At 37.0% G+C, this 18969-nt stretch overlaps 2 protein-coding genes across 6 annotated transcripts in view; one reads left to right on the top strand and one right to left on the bottom strand.

Moving 5' to 3' along the window:
- LOC309476306 (uncharacterized protein) overlaps positions 1 to 18969 on the top strand; it is an 81641-nt gene that overhangs the window by 11376 nt on the left and 51296 nt on the right. The window lies entirely within an intron of this gene.
- Positions 1 to 18969, bottom strand: part of LOC309476067 (uncharacterized protein) — a 112297-nt gene that overhangs the window by 64769 nt on the left and 28559 nt on the right. For 3 of the 5 annotated variants that reach the window (XM_082139220.1, XM_082139222.1, XM_082139221.1), the window contains one exon: positions 2602 to 6006. The exons of the other annotated variants lie outside the window; for them this stretch is intronic. In XM_082139220.1, the coding sequence (XP_081995346.1) occupies positions 4490 to 5758 (1269 nt within the window). In that variant the 5' untranslated portion in view covers positions 5759 to 6006 and the 3' untranslated portion in view covers positions 2602 to 4489. Of the gene's footprint in view, positions 1 to 2601; positions 6007 to 18969 lie in introns of those variants that run through there. 5 annotated transcript variants of the gene reach the window in all.

The raw sequence follows: 18969 nt of genomic DNA, 5'->3' as shown, positions 1-18969 counted from the left end.
CGAGCCCAAGAGGGCCCACGTCACTCCTCTGTTCATCTCTCTGCACTGGCTACCTCTAGCTGCTCGCATCAAGTTCAAGGCACTGACGCTTGCTTACAGAACTATCACAGGCTCAGCTCCCTCCTACTTTCACTCACTCCTACGAGTCTACATCCCTACCAGACACCTACGATCGGTCAACGAGCGACGTCTCGTGGTTCCATCACAGAAAGCCACAAAATCACTTTCCAGAACATTCTCATTTACAGTTCCATGCTGGTGGAACGCTCTCCCCACCCTCATCCGGAATGCAGAATCCCTGACAACATTCAAAAAACAGCTGAAAACCAATCTCTTCCGTGAGCACTTAACCTTATAGAAAAAAAAAAAAAAAAAAAAAAAAAAAAAAAAAAAAAAAAAAAATCCTTTCCCTTTGAAACATCACTTATCAGGCTTATGCTACTCTGAATAATACCTGAACTTCGTATTTTGAGCACTTCCTGCGTTGCTGTTGCTTTTGCCTCTTTATGATGACTCGCTGAACTTAGTCCTAATTTGTAAGTCGCTTTGGATAAGGGCGTCTGCTAAATGACTAAATGTAAATGTAAATGTAAATAATTAATATGCATTAATTAATATGTTTAGTAAATTCAAGTGATGTTAAAAATCTAAATGTTAACACTGTCAAAATGTGTGCATCTGATTGGTCGCGTGTGTGCGTGCGTGTTCTCGTTATCAGGGAGCTCTCGCGATTTGCTAATTGCTTCATTCTCAGTAAAGCCAGAGCCCATCTACAGAGAGCCTGGCCACGCCCTATTAAGTCTTATTGTACTGAATTTTGGTTGTAGTTCCACAAGAGTTCCACTGGGGGCGATCGCCCATGAGTGCAAAATGAATGGGAGTCAATGGGGCTAGACGGCTAATTTTGTCTCTTTCACCCGATTGCTGTTGAGAAATCTCAGATTTGATTGTAGGTTTTGCAAGTTCAACATGTTATAAATCGAAAATTGAATGAACGAGTACTTATGTCCTTTCGATTTCTTACAGGTTGAGTTGTTGTTGCCCATAACACACTAGCATTCTGCTAATGAACGCTGATTGGTCAGTAAAGGACTTGAAAGGCTTGATGGCATCGTGGCATCCGAAGTGGGACCAGAAACAAACAAAACAAAAGCTCTTCTAGCACGTGTGTTTACCTGTGTCAGCTGTGTTGTCGATGCCTCGAGAGAAAAGAAAGTGCAGAGTGCAAAAACACCAAAGTGACTGATGGATTGCCGTAAAGCAGTATCTCTGGTCGTACGATGTGTATGACGTCATTGACATTTTAAAAGACTTTTTAAAGCAAATAAGTGACTCTAAAAAATCTAACACCCAGCAATGTGTAATTTCTTTGCATCTCCTTTCGAATACAACATTCAAAATTATATCCTGAGAAAAGTGGATTTTGTGAGGTATAGCTCCATAGACCTCCATTCATTCTGCACTCGTCCTATGAGCGCCCTGGAACCAGACTGGAACTGCAACCAGTTCAGAAGCCGGAAGTTTACTGAGAGTGGAACTTCTCCCCTTATTAGACATTCTCTGGTAAAGCTGTGATTGTGAAGCATCGCATTTTGAGTGGTTACTGATAAACATACTCCCTTTCAGGTATATATAATGTACATTTGCACACAAATGTATAGTATGTTTTATAAATAAATTCAGCTAAAATATTGTGTGTTTTATAAACGTATAAATTTAAAATTGCAATATGGGTTGAGTACAGCATTAAGCTATTGGCTAAAAAGCAAAAGAATGAGATGATTAAATATAAATGTTATTTGAGAGTTATTCTGTTTGGTTAAAAGATGAATGTGTGATTATATTGTTATGTGTGTTTTAAATGAGATGCAATTTTGTGAATACAGGGAGTGTAAATGCTTTAATGTAAGATATACACTCAAGTAGGCTAAATACTCAGGTTTATTTACTCTGTGAAACTTGAAGTGCATTGATTTGAGAAATGTTTAAATAAGAGCTGATGCATTTGCTGTGGGAAATAATTGTTGATTTATTGTCAAACTTGATTCTCACTAAAGCTGTGATTGTGAAGCATCGCATTTTAAATGGTTACTGATAAACAAACTCCGTTTCAGGGGCACTACACAGAGACACAATTCGCATTCGCTGTATTCACTCAGGACGCGCGACTCTTACAAATGATCTATGGTGCTACAATTACCAAACATCAGTAGGCCTACTGGAATAGCTGTGTACCTTAATTGTTCACATCTGAACTAATTCCAGACAGTGAAGGTGGTGCAGAAATAGGGAAACTCTAAACTATTTGAAGCAGTGGCGGCTGGTGAACATTTTCTAGGTAGGGCTGTGCCACATTCACATCCACATCCAACAATTCTAGCACATGTCCCAGTATGATTTAATGCTTAACAAACAGTTCAGGTTTTTTTTTTAAGAAAAAAAAAGCTAACTGAAGGAAACCATAGACTAAAAACATTTAAAACATTTGGTTTTGCTTGATCCGGTGTTGTGCCGAATTTCGACCCCCTGCCAAATTATTACCCTTGCCTAATCCTAACCCCTCCCCCACAACTAATCCTAAACCTACCAACACTAGGGGGGTAATAATTTGGCGGGGGTCGAAATTCAGCACAACACCGGATCAAGCAAAACAAAATGTTTTTAAATATGTTTTTAGTCTTAATATGATGTTCAATAACTGGAATCCAGTCTGAGACGTGTGGAAGAAATTTTATATGTTCTATATGTTTGCATTTTCTTATATTCATAGAATCTTAGAAATATGATGATAATCAGATGAATGCAGTGTTGATATATATTCTTATTAATATATGTATGTCTATGTCCTTGTATATGACCGGACAAAAGTTAATATGACTGAATGTATGACCGAGACACAGAGAGTCTCCATTCAAGGGTGTAATATGATTAAATAAGATAGACAAATCTAAACAATATGTTAGTTATGGCTAAGATGTATCTTGATGTAGCCTCGGGAAAACAACCTTGGGGGAGGAACAACTATAAAGAATGAAGGATACCCCCCACTCGTTCTCACACTCTGCAGGCACTTTGTAATGACTGTATGACTGCTGACCTTTCCTTGCAAGGGAATACATAATTGTTAAAGACAATTGATACCTGTTTGTCTCTTATTCAGTGATGTAAAATTGTTTGCCACTACAGACGTCAGTTTAAGGGAAAAAATGTTTCAGAATCAGGAGGTGACCACATGACTGAAAACATTTCTGAACATTGCTTGAGGACAATGAAAATGTTGATGAATTAATATAAGAAATATTCAAAGAACCAAAGTGGTGATTAATGTTTCCTCATTTTAGTCTCCGGTGAAAAATCATTGTTTCCATATTCATATAAACATGGTCATCTGCATTAGGAGAGTCATGTACCTGTACACATTTTTTTGTAAATTAATTTGATCCTATTATTATTCACAATACTGTAACAATTTTTAAATATCTGTACATGTTGGTTCTGACTAAACTGTCGTGGCAAATTCACGATCTTTGGTTCAGGTCTTCAATGTCTGATTCAGGTCTCAAAAGAAATCCTTCAGAGTCGAAGTTTCAGGTCTCAGAAGAATTAACTTTATTGAGCAGTTCAACAAAGTGAGATGCCGTACCCAAGTCTTATATCTTTTTCTTATCGCTTGGTGTCCAATTAGCGTTCATATAGTTATCTTTTTGCTCCTCCTCGTCACTTCGCCACGATTAGAAACACCTGCATCAATGTTTTATTTTTATTGGTGGCAAGTCCTTGCGCATGTGCTTCATATATGGTTTTTAGGTACTTTTCCTGTCTTGTCTTCTCACAACCTTTGACCTAATTTTCATCTTCACATACTCGTTGACCTGTTTTCTCTGTCTTCCCATAGTTTTGTCTTCCCATACTCTCAGGCCTAGTTCTCTAACATTACAGCATTTATTTGGACCCATGTATGAGACAGATGGAATTCTCCAATAAAACCTACAGTATCTGTGTCTATTTTTATTTTTACATTTTATGAAGCTTCTTGTTTTATGTTTGTGTGTGTACTGGAAGCTTCAGTACCAAGGTAACACTAGCAAAAAAGATCTTTCAATCAAAATACATGAATAATTTACACATGAAAACTTCTTTGATTTAGTAAGATTTATTGTGCCTCCAGATAGTGTAGTTATCTACAAGAACACCATGCTAACCAGAAGAGAAGAGAGAAAACAATACACACATGAACCACTGAACATACATATACTTCAAAATCTTCAAAATGTACAAAAGTATTATGAATATCCTTGTATTTTAAAAGCACACTATCACTGGGACGAGACCCTTTCATGAATCAATCTCTTTCACTGTGATAAATATTAAAGATTATTATTATTACTTTGATTTCAGACAGCTGGTTTTAGCATGACGGCATAGAGAACTTAACTGAGTGAAACGTTTCCCACAATAATCACATGCAAAAGGCTTAAAAAGGATCGTCTCATGTGTTTTTTTCTCTAGAGTGAATTCTTTGGTGCTTGTTCAGTGCCGCAGCTGCAGTAAAGGTCTTCCCACATTCAAAGCACATGTGATCCTTCACACCGCTGTGTATTTTCTGGTGTGTTTTTAAGTTACTCAGCTGGCTAAAACTCTTTCCACATGAAGTGCAGGTGTAAGGCTTCTCCTGTGTATGAACTCTCATGTGGACCTTCAGTTTGTCTGCCCTAGGAAATTTTTTACCGCATTGATCACATTTATATGGTCTTTCTCCAGAATGCAAACGCAAATGTAATTTAAGAGTGGATGCTTGTGTGAAACTCTTCCCGCACTGATCACATGAGTACGGTTTCTCTCCAGTGTGGATCCTCATGTGGTTATTAAGGACTCCTTTTAGGTTAAAACTCGTCCCACATTGATCACATGTGTGCGGTTTCTCTCCTATGTGGATCATCTCATGATATTTCAGAGATCTAGAATAGGCGAATCTCTTGTCACAGTGTGAACACTTATAAGGTTTTTCTCCCGTGTGAATTCTCTGGTGCCGATTCAGAGCAGCTGCAGTAGCAAAAGTATTTCCACAATCAAAGCACATATGATCCTGCACACCGCTGTGACTTTTCTGGTGTATTTTAAAACTATCCATTCGTGAAAAACTCTTTCCACACCAACAAACGAAAGGCTTTTGCTTTGTATGAACTTTCAGGTGCCTCTGAAGATTTTCTGCCCAAAGAAATGTTTTGCTGCATTGATCACAGTTATATGGTCTTTCTCCGGAATGAGAACCCAGATGTAATTTAAGAGTTTTTGCACATCTGAAACACTTCCCACACTGATCACATGTGTGTGGCTTCTCTCCAGTGTGGATTTTCAGGTGATCATTAAAGCTTCCTTTTTGTATAAAACCTTTACCACATTGATCACATTTATAAGGCTTCTCTCCAGTGTGGATCCTCTCATGTATTTTCAGAGTCCCAGACCGTTTGAATCTCTTGTCGCAGTGTGAACACTTGTAAGGTTTTTCTCCAGTATGAATTCTTTGGTGCACTGTCAATGTGTCACGTCTAGTAAAGGTCTTCCCACAATCAAAGCACATGTGATCCTTCACACCATTGTGTCTTTTCTGGTGTATTTTTAAAGCACTCATCCGTGAAAAACTCTTTCCACACAGAAAACACACGTAGACCTTTTGCTTTATATGAACTTTCAGGTGCATCTTCAAAGATTCTGCTCTAAGAAATGTTTTGCAGCATTGATCACAGTTAAATGGCATTTCTCCAGAATGAGAATGGAGATGTAATTTAAGCGAGTCTGCTTGTGAAAAACTCTTCCCGCACTGATCACATGTGAGCCGCTTCCTCCAGTATGAATTCTCATGTGAGGTTTAAGACTTTTTTTGTAGGAGAAACTCTTTCCAAACTGAGGCCAGGGGAAATATTCTCTGGCTCTTCTATTCAGTGAGTAACTTGAAGATTTCTCCAGTTTTGACAGGATGATGTTTCTCTTCCACCTTCATCAGGTCTAAAATTAAAGATAAAAAGATTTTATTTTAAGGACTTTTATTTTGACAGGCAGTGTTGAGAACACAAGTGCCTTATAACAAAGTTCTCACATTCTCCGTCTTCATTAATTTGCTGTCTTTATTTAACTGTCTAATGTTATTAGATACACAAAGAAAGAAAACCTTAAAGTCGGCATGAAACGGAAGTTGAGATTGTCATTTTTTCCTTGTTGTGACGTATATCCGAGTGAAACGGCTTCTGAAATTAGAAAAAAAATGTAGGGCGGGGCTTGATTTCGTCCTTCGGGAATTGATTGGATCGTTGGAGGTTGGGCGTTGCAAACAAAATGGAGGCAGATTTGAATGCCAGTTTACATTCAGTTGTGTAGGATTTCTCTCCACCGGACTCCCCACCGTTAACCTCCCATGAAGGATTTTTTATTGAGGAGCCCGGCGACGAGAACGAGGACGAGCAGCTAAATTTGCAGGCAGGAATCAGCCCATATTTATATGAGCCTCCCGCGAACCAAGATGAGTCAAGTCAAGTTATCAGTCAAGTTCACCATCGAGAGCATCTCGACGTGTCCGATAAGTAAATAACTAGATTTAGATAAGATAGATAGCCTACCATTCGGACACTTCGAGATGCTCTTGAGGGTGAACTTGACTGATAACTTGACTTGACTCAAAACGAGACAGACACCGATAGCCGCACCCTCATCGGCTCTGGCCGCACCCTTTCGCCATGGCACGTGACCGAAAGAGAAGAGCGGTCGTTTCGAGGGGGGAGGGAAGGGTAATGTATTTGATTAAAGATTATAAGGGTAAATGAATTTTTTTAAAATAATGAAGTGCACAGATAAATCATTTATAATAAACACTACAATATTACATATAAAAAGAAGATTTGTCAAATTTGATTTCATGCCGACTTTAAGTGTATATAGTGTTTGCTTTTATATTATTGGTAACAGAAAAGAAAGAAATAACATTCTCATTTACGTCCTAAACGGACAAAAATGTTGTTCTTAATGCAAAGAAGCTAGCTAAAATCAGCAAATAAAACAATGACACAATGATGAACATTCTCTAACATTCACATTTACTGTCAACATTCAGCAAATTCGCATCTATGTCATTAAAACAAATCTTTATCTAGTAAAGATTTAATTTCTAATAAACATTTAATTTCACAAACCTTGCATTTTTAATCAAATCCAGGTATAAGATCTTCTGAATTGTGCATTTGTAGCTTGTATTTATTTTGCCTTATGTCTGTTCTAGAGACGTTACAGCTTTTTGATAAAGCTCGAATTAGCTTCCTTTGGAAATATGTTTCAAATTCACACTGAATGCATTTATGAATGTAAAGCATGTATGTGTGTGTCAAAATCAAGATTAAAATCACAATACTGATCAAAGTCTATTTGTCCATATTGCACAGCCCTATATCGGACTCGTTCTGAGAAAAAAGTAGCATCGGCTGTAGTGGAAATTACAATCTGAATTAAGCGCTATTCTGATTATGCACTGAAGAAGATTCCACTTTAGCTCTAGAACATATATGCAGCATATTTGGATGATGAAGAATCTAGAATAAACATCAAGTCAAGGCGGTTGATTTAGGAGTTTGTTGGTGTCTACATGTGATCCTGTCCGGTATCGCAGCTTGACTCGTAGAAACAGATTATTTGAGTTAGGAAATATATGCTGAAAACTTTTAAAACTCCTATTATTCTACTGTTAAAGGTGCAGTGTGTAATATTTAGGAGGATCTGTTGACAGAAATGCAATATCATATACGTGTAACTATGTTTTCAGTTGTGTATAAAGACTTCACTTAATGAACCGTTATGTTATTACCTTAGAATGAGCAGTTTCTATCTACATACAACGCGGGTCCCCTTACATTGAAATGCGTTGACATGTTTCTACATGTTCAGAATCTAAACATAGCTTGCTTTTCTAATAACTACATTCACGGCGATTTACATCACATGAGTATTGGCAGGCGTTATTTTAAAGGGGTCCTATTATGCTCTTTTACGAAGTTTGATTTTGGGGTGTACTAGAATATGTTTTCATGCTTGATTGTAAAACAAAACAAAACATTATTTGTCACATATTTTACACAATTACAGCTCCTCTCTCCCCAGTCTGGTTTGAATGACGATACAAAATGTGCTGTGATTGGTTAGCTGGCCCCTTGTGTTGTGATTGGCAGCGTGTTTAGGAAATGTCCCGCCCCTTCATAACCACAAGCTCTACTCAGATGTAAATATTAACGATGGCATCAATTTCAAACCAATCTGAGCCTGATTCAGACTCTGACAATGTTAACGAACAAGAGGATCGTTCAGAACGAATTTCAAACACGGACTATGCAAGCATGGATTTCCCAGGACGTTTCAGAGTATAATTTTCTAATTGATAAGATGTTCTCCACTATTTAATCATATTTGTCTGGAAAACTATGGTAATACAAACAGTTATCGATCACAGTATCATGGATAATTTTTCTAAGTGATGGTGAACAGCCTTACAAAAGCTACAGTAAACACCATACTGCAATGTTAGTTAGAAGGCTAGTGGAGGCAAAGCTTTGCCCATTGTTTACATCATACCTATCATAGCAACTACACAACACTTATAATTGGAACTGTTAACAGAAAACAGTTTGTAATAAAAACTACAAATAATAAGATATACAAGTTGTGATCCATAAACAACAGATTGTTCCACTACCGACAAAATTGGAATGGCTACGTCTTCCAGAGGAAGGTTTTGTGCAAAGTTTCTGTCTGTCTGTTGCTACTGAAATTTAAAAAATGTGACACTGAGTGCTGTTGAGTGGAATCGTAAACACCTCTGATTGGCCATTGTGTTAACGTGCTCATCAGATATGTCTGTGATTGGCTACAATGATCAACGCACGGGAGAGTTTGAAAGTGTTTTGAAAGCGCAATTACTGTTTGTAATTTCAAGCGTGTATCTATGTAAGCGCTCGGTGAAGAGCGTCATTGATGTATATTTACAACATGTTTTTGAAGCGCTGATCATTGTAGCCAATCACAGACACATTTAATGAGCATGTGAGTACTGTTGTGGCAAAAATTTCTTGAACATCAGCATCACTGCGTAAGAGACTGAGTCAAATAGTCTTTATTTGACTCATAAATACTCAAAAAGTATTTATTCTCTTGCAAGAGAAGGTCAGACAGTCATACAGACATTCAGAGCCTGCCTGTCTGCAGAGTGTAAGAAAAGGAAGAGGAGCTGTGCGACACCTTTTATATTCTTTACCAAGGTCTCCTTCAGCTGTTGCTTTTCCTAGTAGTTTTCCACTAACTTTGACACTTTTGCACATGCTCCTATTCATCACTACTTCTGACACTGGGACCAACAAATTTAGATGCATCCTGACCTCTAAGGTCAGAAGGTCACTTTTCAGCTATCCCCATGCTGGCTCACTCAGCACAGAGACAGATGTACAAACATATCCTGTTCACATTTCACAGTATAGACATGTGACACATTACTTTGCAATATGTGTTGAAGATGAATGGAAATCAAATTTTTCCATTACAGTGCAATGGGCAATCAGAGGTATTTAGCGCTCAACAGCACTCAAAGCATCACATTTAAAAAAAAAATGCAGTACCGACTTGGTACCAAAGTCAGTATTTTTTACAACACACAGCAACATTACACACCAAGTAAAGTTTAATAAGCATAATAGGACACCTTTTATGTTTCCGCCCTGTGATGGATTTATTTATTTTTTTAAGTCTTATTTAAAGGCTCAATATTAAGTATTTTAGGATTAACCCTTACATATTTTAATTTTTACGATGTAAAGTCCCTATAATTAATTTAATTCACAAAGGTATGTCAAAAGAGAAATAATGAAATATGAAAATTCTAGGCTAATTCCTGGTTTGACAGTAATATTATCACTCCAAACATCAAAGCGATCATAACACAAAAATCGCTCCGGTCATAGTGAATTGACATTAGTTCCTCAACGTTTACATGTGCACCAATAATGCTATTATTTCCAATAATAATCTAATATGGTTACTTATTCCACAATCAAATAGGCATACCGGCCATTGTTTTAATCTACTCGCATTAAATTCAAAATACATTTTTATGGACAAGTTACTGGATTGGATATTGTTGCGTTCTTCACGGCGTCTGAATGGAGATACAGAGAAGAGACTGTGAGGGGAGAGGGAGGTGTGATAACAGAGTTTAGCAATTTGGAGAAGAGGAAAGTTCAGAATAATGTCACGGAGTTCATGAAGTTGCGTGAACAACTCATCCGTATAGAACTGAACATGAGCACTTTGGGCAGAGCGATTAGGTTTACACGCCTGTTTATTGCAAAAAACGGCAAATGCCACTTTACGGTTACTTATGAGCGCAATGACATTAGTTTTATCGACGTACATGAGGAAAAGCTTACCATGTAAACAATTACCATCTTTCAACGTTGAAATATAGTTGAAAAGAAGTCGGTCAGCCTTGGACTGGTTTTCGACATGATTTCAACTAAGTAGTTTCGGCTGGACTGTTTGACTACGTGTTTTCGACTGATCATCTAAGATACCACGTGTTTTCAACTGATAATCTAAGACAAGACAAGTCTGTTATACATGCTAAAATAACGGAGAAAAACAAACTACGAAACCATGTTCATTATTAGGCCTATCTAAAATAAATTTATAGAGTTTTACATATTCCATCAAGACGTTACCCAGCAAGCAATTTCGCGTCTAATAGACGTCTAATAGCCGTCTAAACACAGCCCAGACGTCTAGGCTAAATCGAGGCTAATTTTGGGCTGTCAGTGAAAATCTAATAGACGTCTAAACATAGCCCAAGAATAGACAGCTATTGAATGACTACATATATACGTCTAATAGACGTCTAACCATAGCCCAAGAATAGACAATCAGACAGCTATTGAACGACTATATTTATACGTCCAATAGACGTCTAACCATAGCCCAAGAATAGACAATCAGACAGCTATTGAACGACTATATTTATACGTCCAATAGACGTCTAACCATAGCCCAAGAATAGACAATCAGACAGCTATTGAACGACTATATTTATACGTCCAATAGACGTCTAACCATAGCCCAAGAATAGACAGCTATTGAACGACTATATTTATACGTCCAATAGACGTCTAACCATAGCCCAAGAATAGACTAGTCATCAATTAGACCACTATTAAACGACTACATATATACGTCTAATAGACAGGCAATATGGGTCTAGGCTAAAACAAGGCTTATTTTGGGCTGTCAGTGAAAATCTAATAGACGTCTAACCATAGCCCAAGAATAGACTAGTCATCAATTACACTACATATACATGTAATAGACAACAAAATGAGGCATAAGGATTCTTTTCACTCAAAAATAACAGGTTCTCATAAATGAAAATCCATCCAAACTAATTGAATATAAAGGGATTTATTTTGAACAATTATATAGACAACATTCAAACATAAAAATGAACAAATAAAACATTTGAAAAATATCTAAAACAAATTAAGATATTAAAAATTTTAATTAACAACTGTTTATTTAGATCCATAACCCCCACCCCCTGCCCTCCCTGGAGCTTGTTTGAAATGATTTGAAATAACGTTTTTTATTTCACATTCCGTAGCTGATGGACAGCTGGTCATCACTGCGTCTGCCAAATGAGAAAAAGGAAAGAATTATTGCTCAAGAAAAGCATTGTTGACAGTCATTTAACTAATTACAGTCAATCACTTTAGCTAGGATGCACACTAGAGCTGGCCAATATAGAGTTAACAGAATATAGATTGAGACTATATAATTTATATCAATATAGACAATAATTTATATCAATATTATAAATAAATTAATATCAATAATTGAACATTTTTGCTCGCGTAATGGTGATGCAATACGGGGTGTAACGATACGCGTATTGAACAATTCTGTACAAGGCATATATATATATATATATATATATATATATATATATATATATATATATAGGCTATATATACACACACATACAGGTGCTGGTCATATAATTAGAATATCATCAAAAACTTGATTTATTTCAGTAATTCCGTTAAAAAAGTGAAACTTGTACATTATATAGACTCATTACATGCAAAGTGAGATATCTCAAGCCTTTATTTGTTATAATTTTGATGATTATGGCTTACAGCTTGTGAAAACCACAAAATCAAAATCTCAGAAAATTTGAATATTACATGAAATCACACAGTAATTACACAGTAATCCCATGGTCATTGAACCAGGTTTTGGTTCTTTTGGCAGTGTGGGCAGGTGCAAATCCTGCTGGGAAATGAAGTCAGCATCTCCATAAAGCTTGTCTGCTGAAGGAAGCATGAAGTGCTCTGGAAATGTCCTGGTAGACGTCTGCGTTGAGTGGACAGCACAGTGGACCAACACCAGCCGATGACATGGCTCCCCAAACCAACACAGACTGTGGAAACTTCACACTGGACTTCAAGCATCTTGGATTGTGTGCCTCTCCATTCTTCCTCCAGACTCTGGGACCTTGGTTTCCAAATGAGATGCAAAATTTGCTCTCATCAGAAAAGAGGACTTTGGTCCACTGTGCTTTATTAAATCCAGAGTCAACGCAGCCGTCTACCAGGACATGTTCAGAGCACTTCATGCTTCCTTCATTTTCCAGCAGGATTTGCACCTGCCCACACTGCCAAAATAACCAAAACCTGGTTCAATGACCATGGTATCACTGTGTAATTACTGTGTGATTTCATGTAATATTCAAATTTTCTGGGATTTTGATTTCATGGGTTTCATAAGCTGTAAGCCATAATCATCAAAATTATAACAAATAAAGGCTTGAAATATCTCACTTTGCATGTAATGAGTCTATATAATATATTAGTTTCACCTGTTAAGTTGAATTCTTGAAATAAATCAACTTTTTGATGATATTCTAATTTTATGACCAGCACCTGTACATATACATATATATCTGAAATTTTCTTCTCGAATGTTCATTTTTATCAAGCTCATATATGCAAGTTCAGTAATTTCACTTAAATGGCAATGAAAATTACCTATTAATTGTCATTTAAGTGAAATTACTGAACTTACATATATGAGCTTGATAAAAATGAACATTCGAGAAGAAAATTTCAGATGGCACTTAGAGGCTTTTGCATCTGAACTCTTCATATACATATACAGTGATGGGAATAACGGCGTTATAAATAAACGGCGTTATTTTTTTCAATAATGAGTAATCAAACTAATTATTGCTTCCTCCATTAAAAACGGCGTTCCCGTTACTGTCATTAAAAATGTGGCGTTACTATAATTGAGCTCACTGAAGCGTTTTTCATCCGAGTAGGCTTTCTCTCAACCATAGGAGCTGCAAAGTTTTGTCTCTGGTGTGTGAGTTTATGAATCGACAGACTGGACAAAAGTGAGGCGAATGCCGAGAAAGCGCTCAATAGTGCGCGACAGAGACCGAATGTGTCTGAGAATAAATACTTTATTTATAAATAAATTACACATTTCAGCATTAGAATACTCTCTGTACTGTAGCATAACATAATCTTCCCTCCAGTTTAAAGGGATAGTTCACTTTGAAATTAAATTTTGGTATGTTTTAGCTTACCTTAAGGACGTCCAATATGTAGGTGTCTTTGTTTCCACAGTAGTTTCAACTTTGATTTTTTAGGTCAAACTATTCTTGTCTGTCAGTCATATAATGCAGGTCTATGGTCACCACCTAAAAAGGCCATGCACAGAGAAGTCCAAATTAAACAATTCCCCATCGTAAGTAAACATTATTGTTGGCCTAAGACACGAAACGAGCAGTCTTTGTGAGAAAATGAACAGTATTTATATCGTTTTTACCTCTTGTACACAGCCACGTCCAAGTGATATGAGGGCTCTTCCAGGTGTGTGATGCGTCCGCGTTCTGGCTTAATTCGCGCAAGCGCCGCACTTAGACTAAGCCAGAACGCGCACACACCGAAGCACGCGCGCCCTCAGATCACTTAGACGTGGCTGTGTATAAGAGGTAAAAATAATACAAATACTGTTCGTTTTCTGACACAAACCGCTCGTTTCGTGTCTTAGGCCATCAGTGTGTACTTATGGTGGGGAATTGTTTAATTTGGACTTCTCTGTGCATGCTCTTTCAGGTGGTGACCATATAGACCTGCATTATATGACTGACAGACAAGAACAGTTTGACCTAAAAATATAAAAATTGAAACTACTGAAACAAAGACACCTACATCTTGGATGCCCATAAGGTGAGCTAAAACATATCAAAATTTAATTTCAAAGTGAACTATCACTATAAATCATTCTTTATCACTTACTCATATAACTCTAATAAACATAAAAAGATACTTATAGGCGTAGTTCACTTAAAAAACAAAACAAAAAAAAACAAAAAAAACATGTAATCAGTTACTCACTTTCACTTGGTTCCAATCCTGTATGTCTTTCTTCTGTTGAACAAACACAAAAAAAATATATTTTGATGAATGTTGGTAACAAGACATTTAATGGTAGTCATTGACAAGTACTTTGTTGACTGATTGCAGGATAATTTGCAATAAACAGTGTCTAAATCAAATAAAGTGGATTACATCACTCCAGTTCTGAGGTTTTTACACTGGCTATCTGTCTGTCAAAAAATTTATATAAAAAAAAACCTACAGTTTGTTATTAAAGTAACATTTTAAGGCCAAAGTAAATTTCTAATCTTCTGATGCACTGAACCATCCAGAGCAGACCTCTCTGGACATCTGGGACAGTAGCCAGCTACTTTTATATCTCCAAAGTCAAAACAAAACATGGAGAAGCAGCATTCAGATTTATATCTGAAACAAATTCACTGAAAACTGAATGTATGCTGCATATTTTAATTATTTACAAACAAAGACTTTATGTTTTTTTTTCTTTTCATGTTGCACTATGCTGCTGTTAAATTTTATATAAAGTACTAACAAAATTTGCTTTAAATCAACTGTAATGTAAAAACCAAACACTGTATCTTATTAATAATAAAAAAATAGTAATGATAAGTTTCATAGTTTCATGCTACACATTCATTGAATTTATACATTTGCAATAACACGTGCAGGTAACGTTAACTTTTTGGAGAAAAATAGTACTCTGCAATGTTAATGTTAAAATGTCACGGTTCCTACACATTATAACAACTAACTAATTTAAACAATGAACATATCAAAAATAACACGCATACTTACAAGATCGAAGTATAAATGTTCAGATTTTCACTCAGACCGTTGCTCTCCGACAGCTGCCTCGTGTAAAATAAAATGGCGGAAATGTTTTCGCGAAATTTGGCTAAAGTGATCTAGTCGCGCAATGCCAGTAGTCCCAGGAGACATGTCTCAGTAGTGTTTCGATTGTGCCATCTAGCGGTTGGGAAATGCAATTGCATTTGATTTGATTTTTTATCGTAGATTGTGTATGAATGTTTGACATAAAACATATTAAGCTGTGTGAGCGAAAACATTTAAAAGAGTAATATTCTTATACTAGATCGCTGGTCTGAATCTGGGCTATAGCCAAGCCGTACGTAGACCAGATTGCTTTGATTTCGCCAGGTGGGCTAAAGCAGACCGCATATAGCCGTCCAATTCGGAGCTAAATCGTGACTACAGATCGACCATGTCGTGAAATGACATATTGAACCTTGTAGATATCATACCAATGCGAACATGATGGAATATCAACCATTTCATGCACTGCCTGGCAAAAAACTACAATCAGTTTTGACTAAAAGTGGGCTACAATAGCCGGGTCTGAATACGAGCTAAATCGTGGCTACGCACAGCCTATAACATGTAGCCTAAAATAAAGTAAGCCAAACAACTTGTAATCACGGTAGACTTTGCTTACAGTATGGAATATCATACATCTCACAAGTTATTTTGGAAAAAAATACATTTATCCAGATTAAATGTTATTTGGGCTAAAAGTGGGTTACGCATAGCCGGGTCTGAATACGAGCTAAATCGTGGCTATGCACAGCCTACACATATAACATGTAAAATAAAGTAAACCAAACAACTTGTAATCACGGTAGACTTTGCTTACATGATGGAATATCATGCATCTCACAAGTTATTTTGGAAAAAAATACATTTATCCAGATTAAATGTTATTTGGGCTAAAAGAGGGTTACACATAGCCGGGTCTGAATACGAGCTAAATCGTGGCTATGCACAGCCTACACATATAACATGTAAAATAAAGTAAACCAAACAACTTGTAATCACGGTAGACTTTGCTTACATGATGGAATATCATACATCTCACAAGTTATTTTGGAAAAAAATACATTTATCCAGATTAAATGTTATTTGGGCTAAAAGTGGGTTATACATAGCCGGGTCTGAATACGAGCTAAATCGTGGCTACGCACAGCCTATAACATGTAGCCTAAAATAAAGTAAGCCAAACAACTTGTAATCACGGTAGACTTTGCTTACATGATGGAATATCATGCATCTCACAAGTTAATTTGGAAAAAAATACATTTATCCAGATTAAATGTTATTTGGGCTAAAAGTGGGTTACACATAGCCGGGTCTGAATACGAGCTAAATCGTGGCTACGCACAGCCTACACATATAAAATGTAAAATAAAGTAAACCAAACAACTTGTAATCACGGTAGACTTTGCTTACATGATGGAATATCATACATCTCACAAGTTATTTTGGAAAAAAATACATTTATCCAGATTAAATGTTATTTGGTCTAAAAGTGGGTTACACATAGCCGGACTATATCGGGTCTATATTTAACCCAGACGTTGAAAAGACGGCTATTGCTTGCTGGGTAAAGCCCATGTTGCAGGTTTTTTTTAATTTTTTTTATTAATATAACCTTGTATGAAAATACCATATGAAAAGTAAATGCAGGATTAAAAATTGTTTTGCAAGACATAAGGGCACAAATTTAATAGAAAACGTGACCGTTTCCTTGACCGTGTTGAAAAAACGCTTTTTTTTTCACCATCGCGTCATATGACGCCACATGAGGTAGTCGTTCGCCGGCTCTGCGTTCGCTCAGTGCGGAGTAGGTTGGTATTCAGTTGGAGCGGTCATGATTCAGTGTGTTTTCGGTGCTTATTGTATTTCAATTAATCATCGTCGTGGTAAATGATTGTGAATTATGGCCTGTCAGGACACAGAGTCCACAGGTTTCCGAATAAGAAAAAGGACGGTGCGATCTTCCGTGCCTGTGTGCGTTTTGTGCAGGGTAAGAGACGGGACTTCACTTCTGCTTCTGCTTTGAATAATGCGGTAGTGTGTAACGTTCACTATAGACCGAATGATTATAATCCCGGCGATATGTGCACACTGTCCCGGCTCCTTCATCGGGTTGCCCGGTGATGGTCCGCCCTCAGCATGTGGTTCGGCCGCCAGTGGGAAACATGACGCTCACGGATCCGTCAGACATCACTTATTGTACATCTGTTTTACAAAATGTGCCTTGTCTTAATTTAATTCATTAACATATCCTACATAAACTTGTAATGCATTCATGTGTTTGTTATTAGTCTGTAGCCAACACTTATTATTATTATAAATATAATATATTATGTTCTATAATTCATTTTCAATCTGTACAAACCGACTTTAATGTTTGTGTTGGCTGTTTCTACATATAAAGTTTTTATACAGTAAGACAGTTGTGATTGTGATCATTTTTTGTATTCATCGTCACCAAATGGGTCAATTCAAAGCCTTTATAAAGTCCCTCTTCCTCTGGAAACTGTCTCCTAATGGCTGACACACACAGCACATGCAGGTAAGGGTCTTAATACTAGCTTTGCTATTGCCTGATACATGATGATAATAATCTGTACAGTATTGTAATCTGAGCATAGTGTTATACATCTCGTCAGGCATAGTGAATACATCTATAATCTAACACTACTGTTCTCTTGCCCTGTTCTCCTCACACCACAACTCACCGTTGCTCTGTCTAACCCTGGCCTGTCCTGCTCACTTGGCTTCATATCAGGCTCATAATTATATGATATCATCATATATATCAATTATATTAATTATATATATCATACGAGTAAACATTTAGGCTACAATTCCCCCAGCTTTCCGAGCTGTCATTGCGATCCATTGCTTTCCTATTGTTTACTTTGACCGCTCTACCTCATGTTGCGTCACTTCCGGTTCGGCGGTTTTCAAATGCGGAAGTAAAATTCTCACAAAAACGACTCCAGAAGCCTAAATAGCGTTTTATAAGTATATGTTTATATTTAAATCTAGTTCCTACATTATTTTTCTATACATTGGCTTACTGGGTACTCTAACCTGCAACATGGGCTTTAAAGATCAACCTGTTTTCAACGTTGAAAAGTCGTAATTAGACATTGAAGATTTACGTCTATTCAACGTCTAATAGACCAATTATAGGTTTGTAAAAATTCGGGATGTGCGCGCATCGTTGTTGCAGAAAGACCCGTTTAACAGCTGATCATTACACGGATACGGATAAGAATAATACTAATAGTTCGATTTAAAGGTCCCATGACATGAAATTTCCACTTTCTGAGGTTTTTTAACATTAATATGAGTTCCCCTAGCCTGTATATGGTCCCCAAGTTTCTAAAAATTTGAATCGGTGTAAATCGAGCTTTTGCTATCTTTCTCTGCCTTTGAGAAAATGGAGGCTCAACCGGGCTGATCTTGAATCTCCTCCTTATGACGTCATAAGGAGAAATGTTACCTCCCCTCTCTCTGCTTTGCCCGCCCAGAGAATATTTCTCGCCCATGAGAAAATGAGCTAGGAAGTAGAATGCGCGTGCGCGATTTAAGTTTGTCCACGAGAGATATCATGGCTTTTGAGCGAGCGAAGCATAATAATTGATCAATAATTGGATGTACAAATGAACATCGAATGGTC

This window comes from Leuciscus leuciscus, assembly GCF_965113295.1.
Source record: "Leuciscus leuciscus genome assembly, chromosome: 15".
NCBI lineage: Eukaryota > Metazoa > Chordata > Actinopteri > Cypriniformes > Leuciscidae > Leuciscus > Leuciscus leuciscus.
This window is presented reverse-complemented; position numbering and strand designations above follow the sequence as displayed.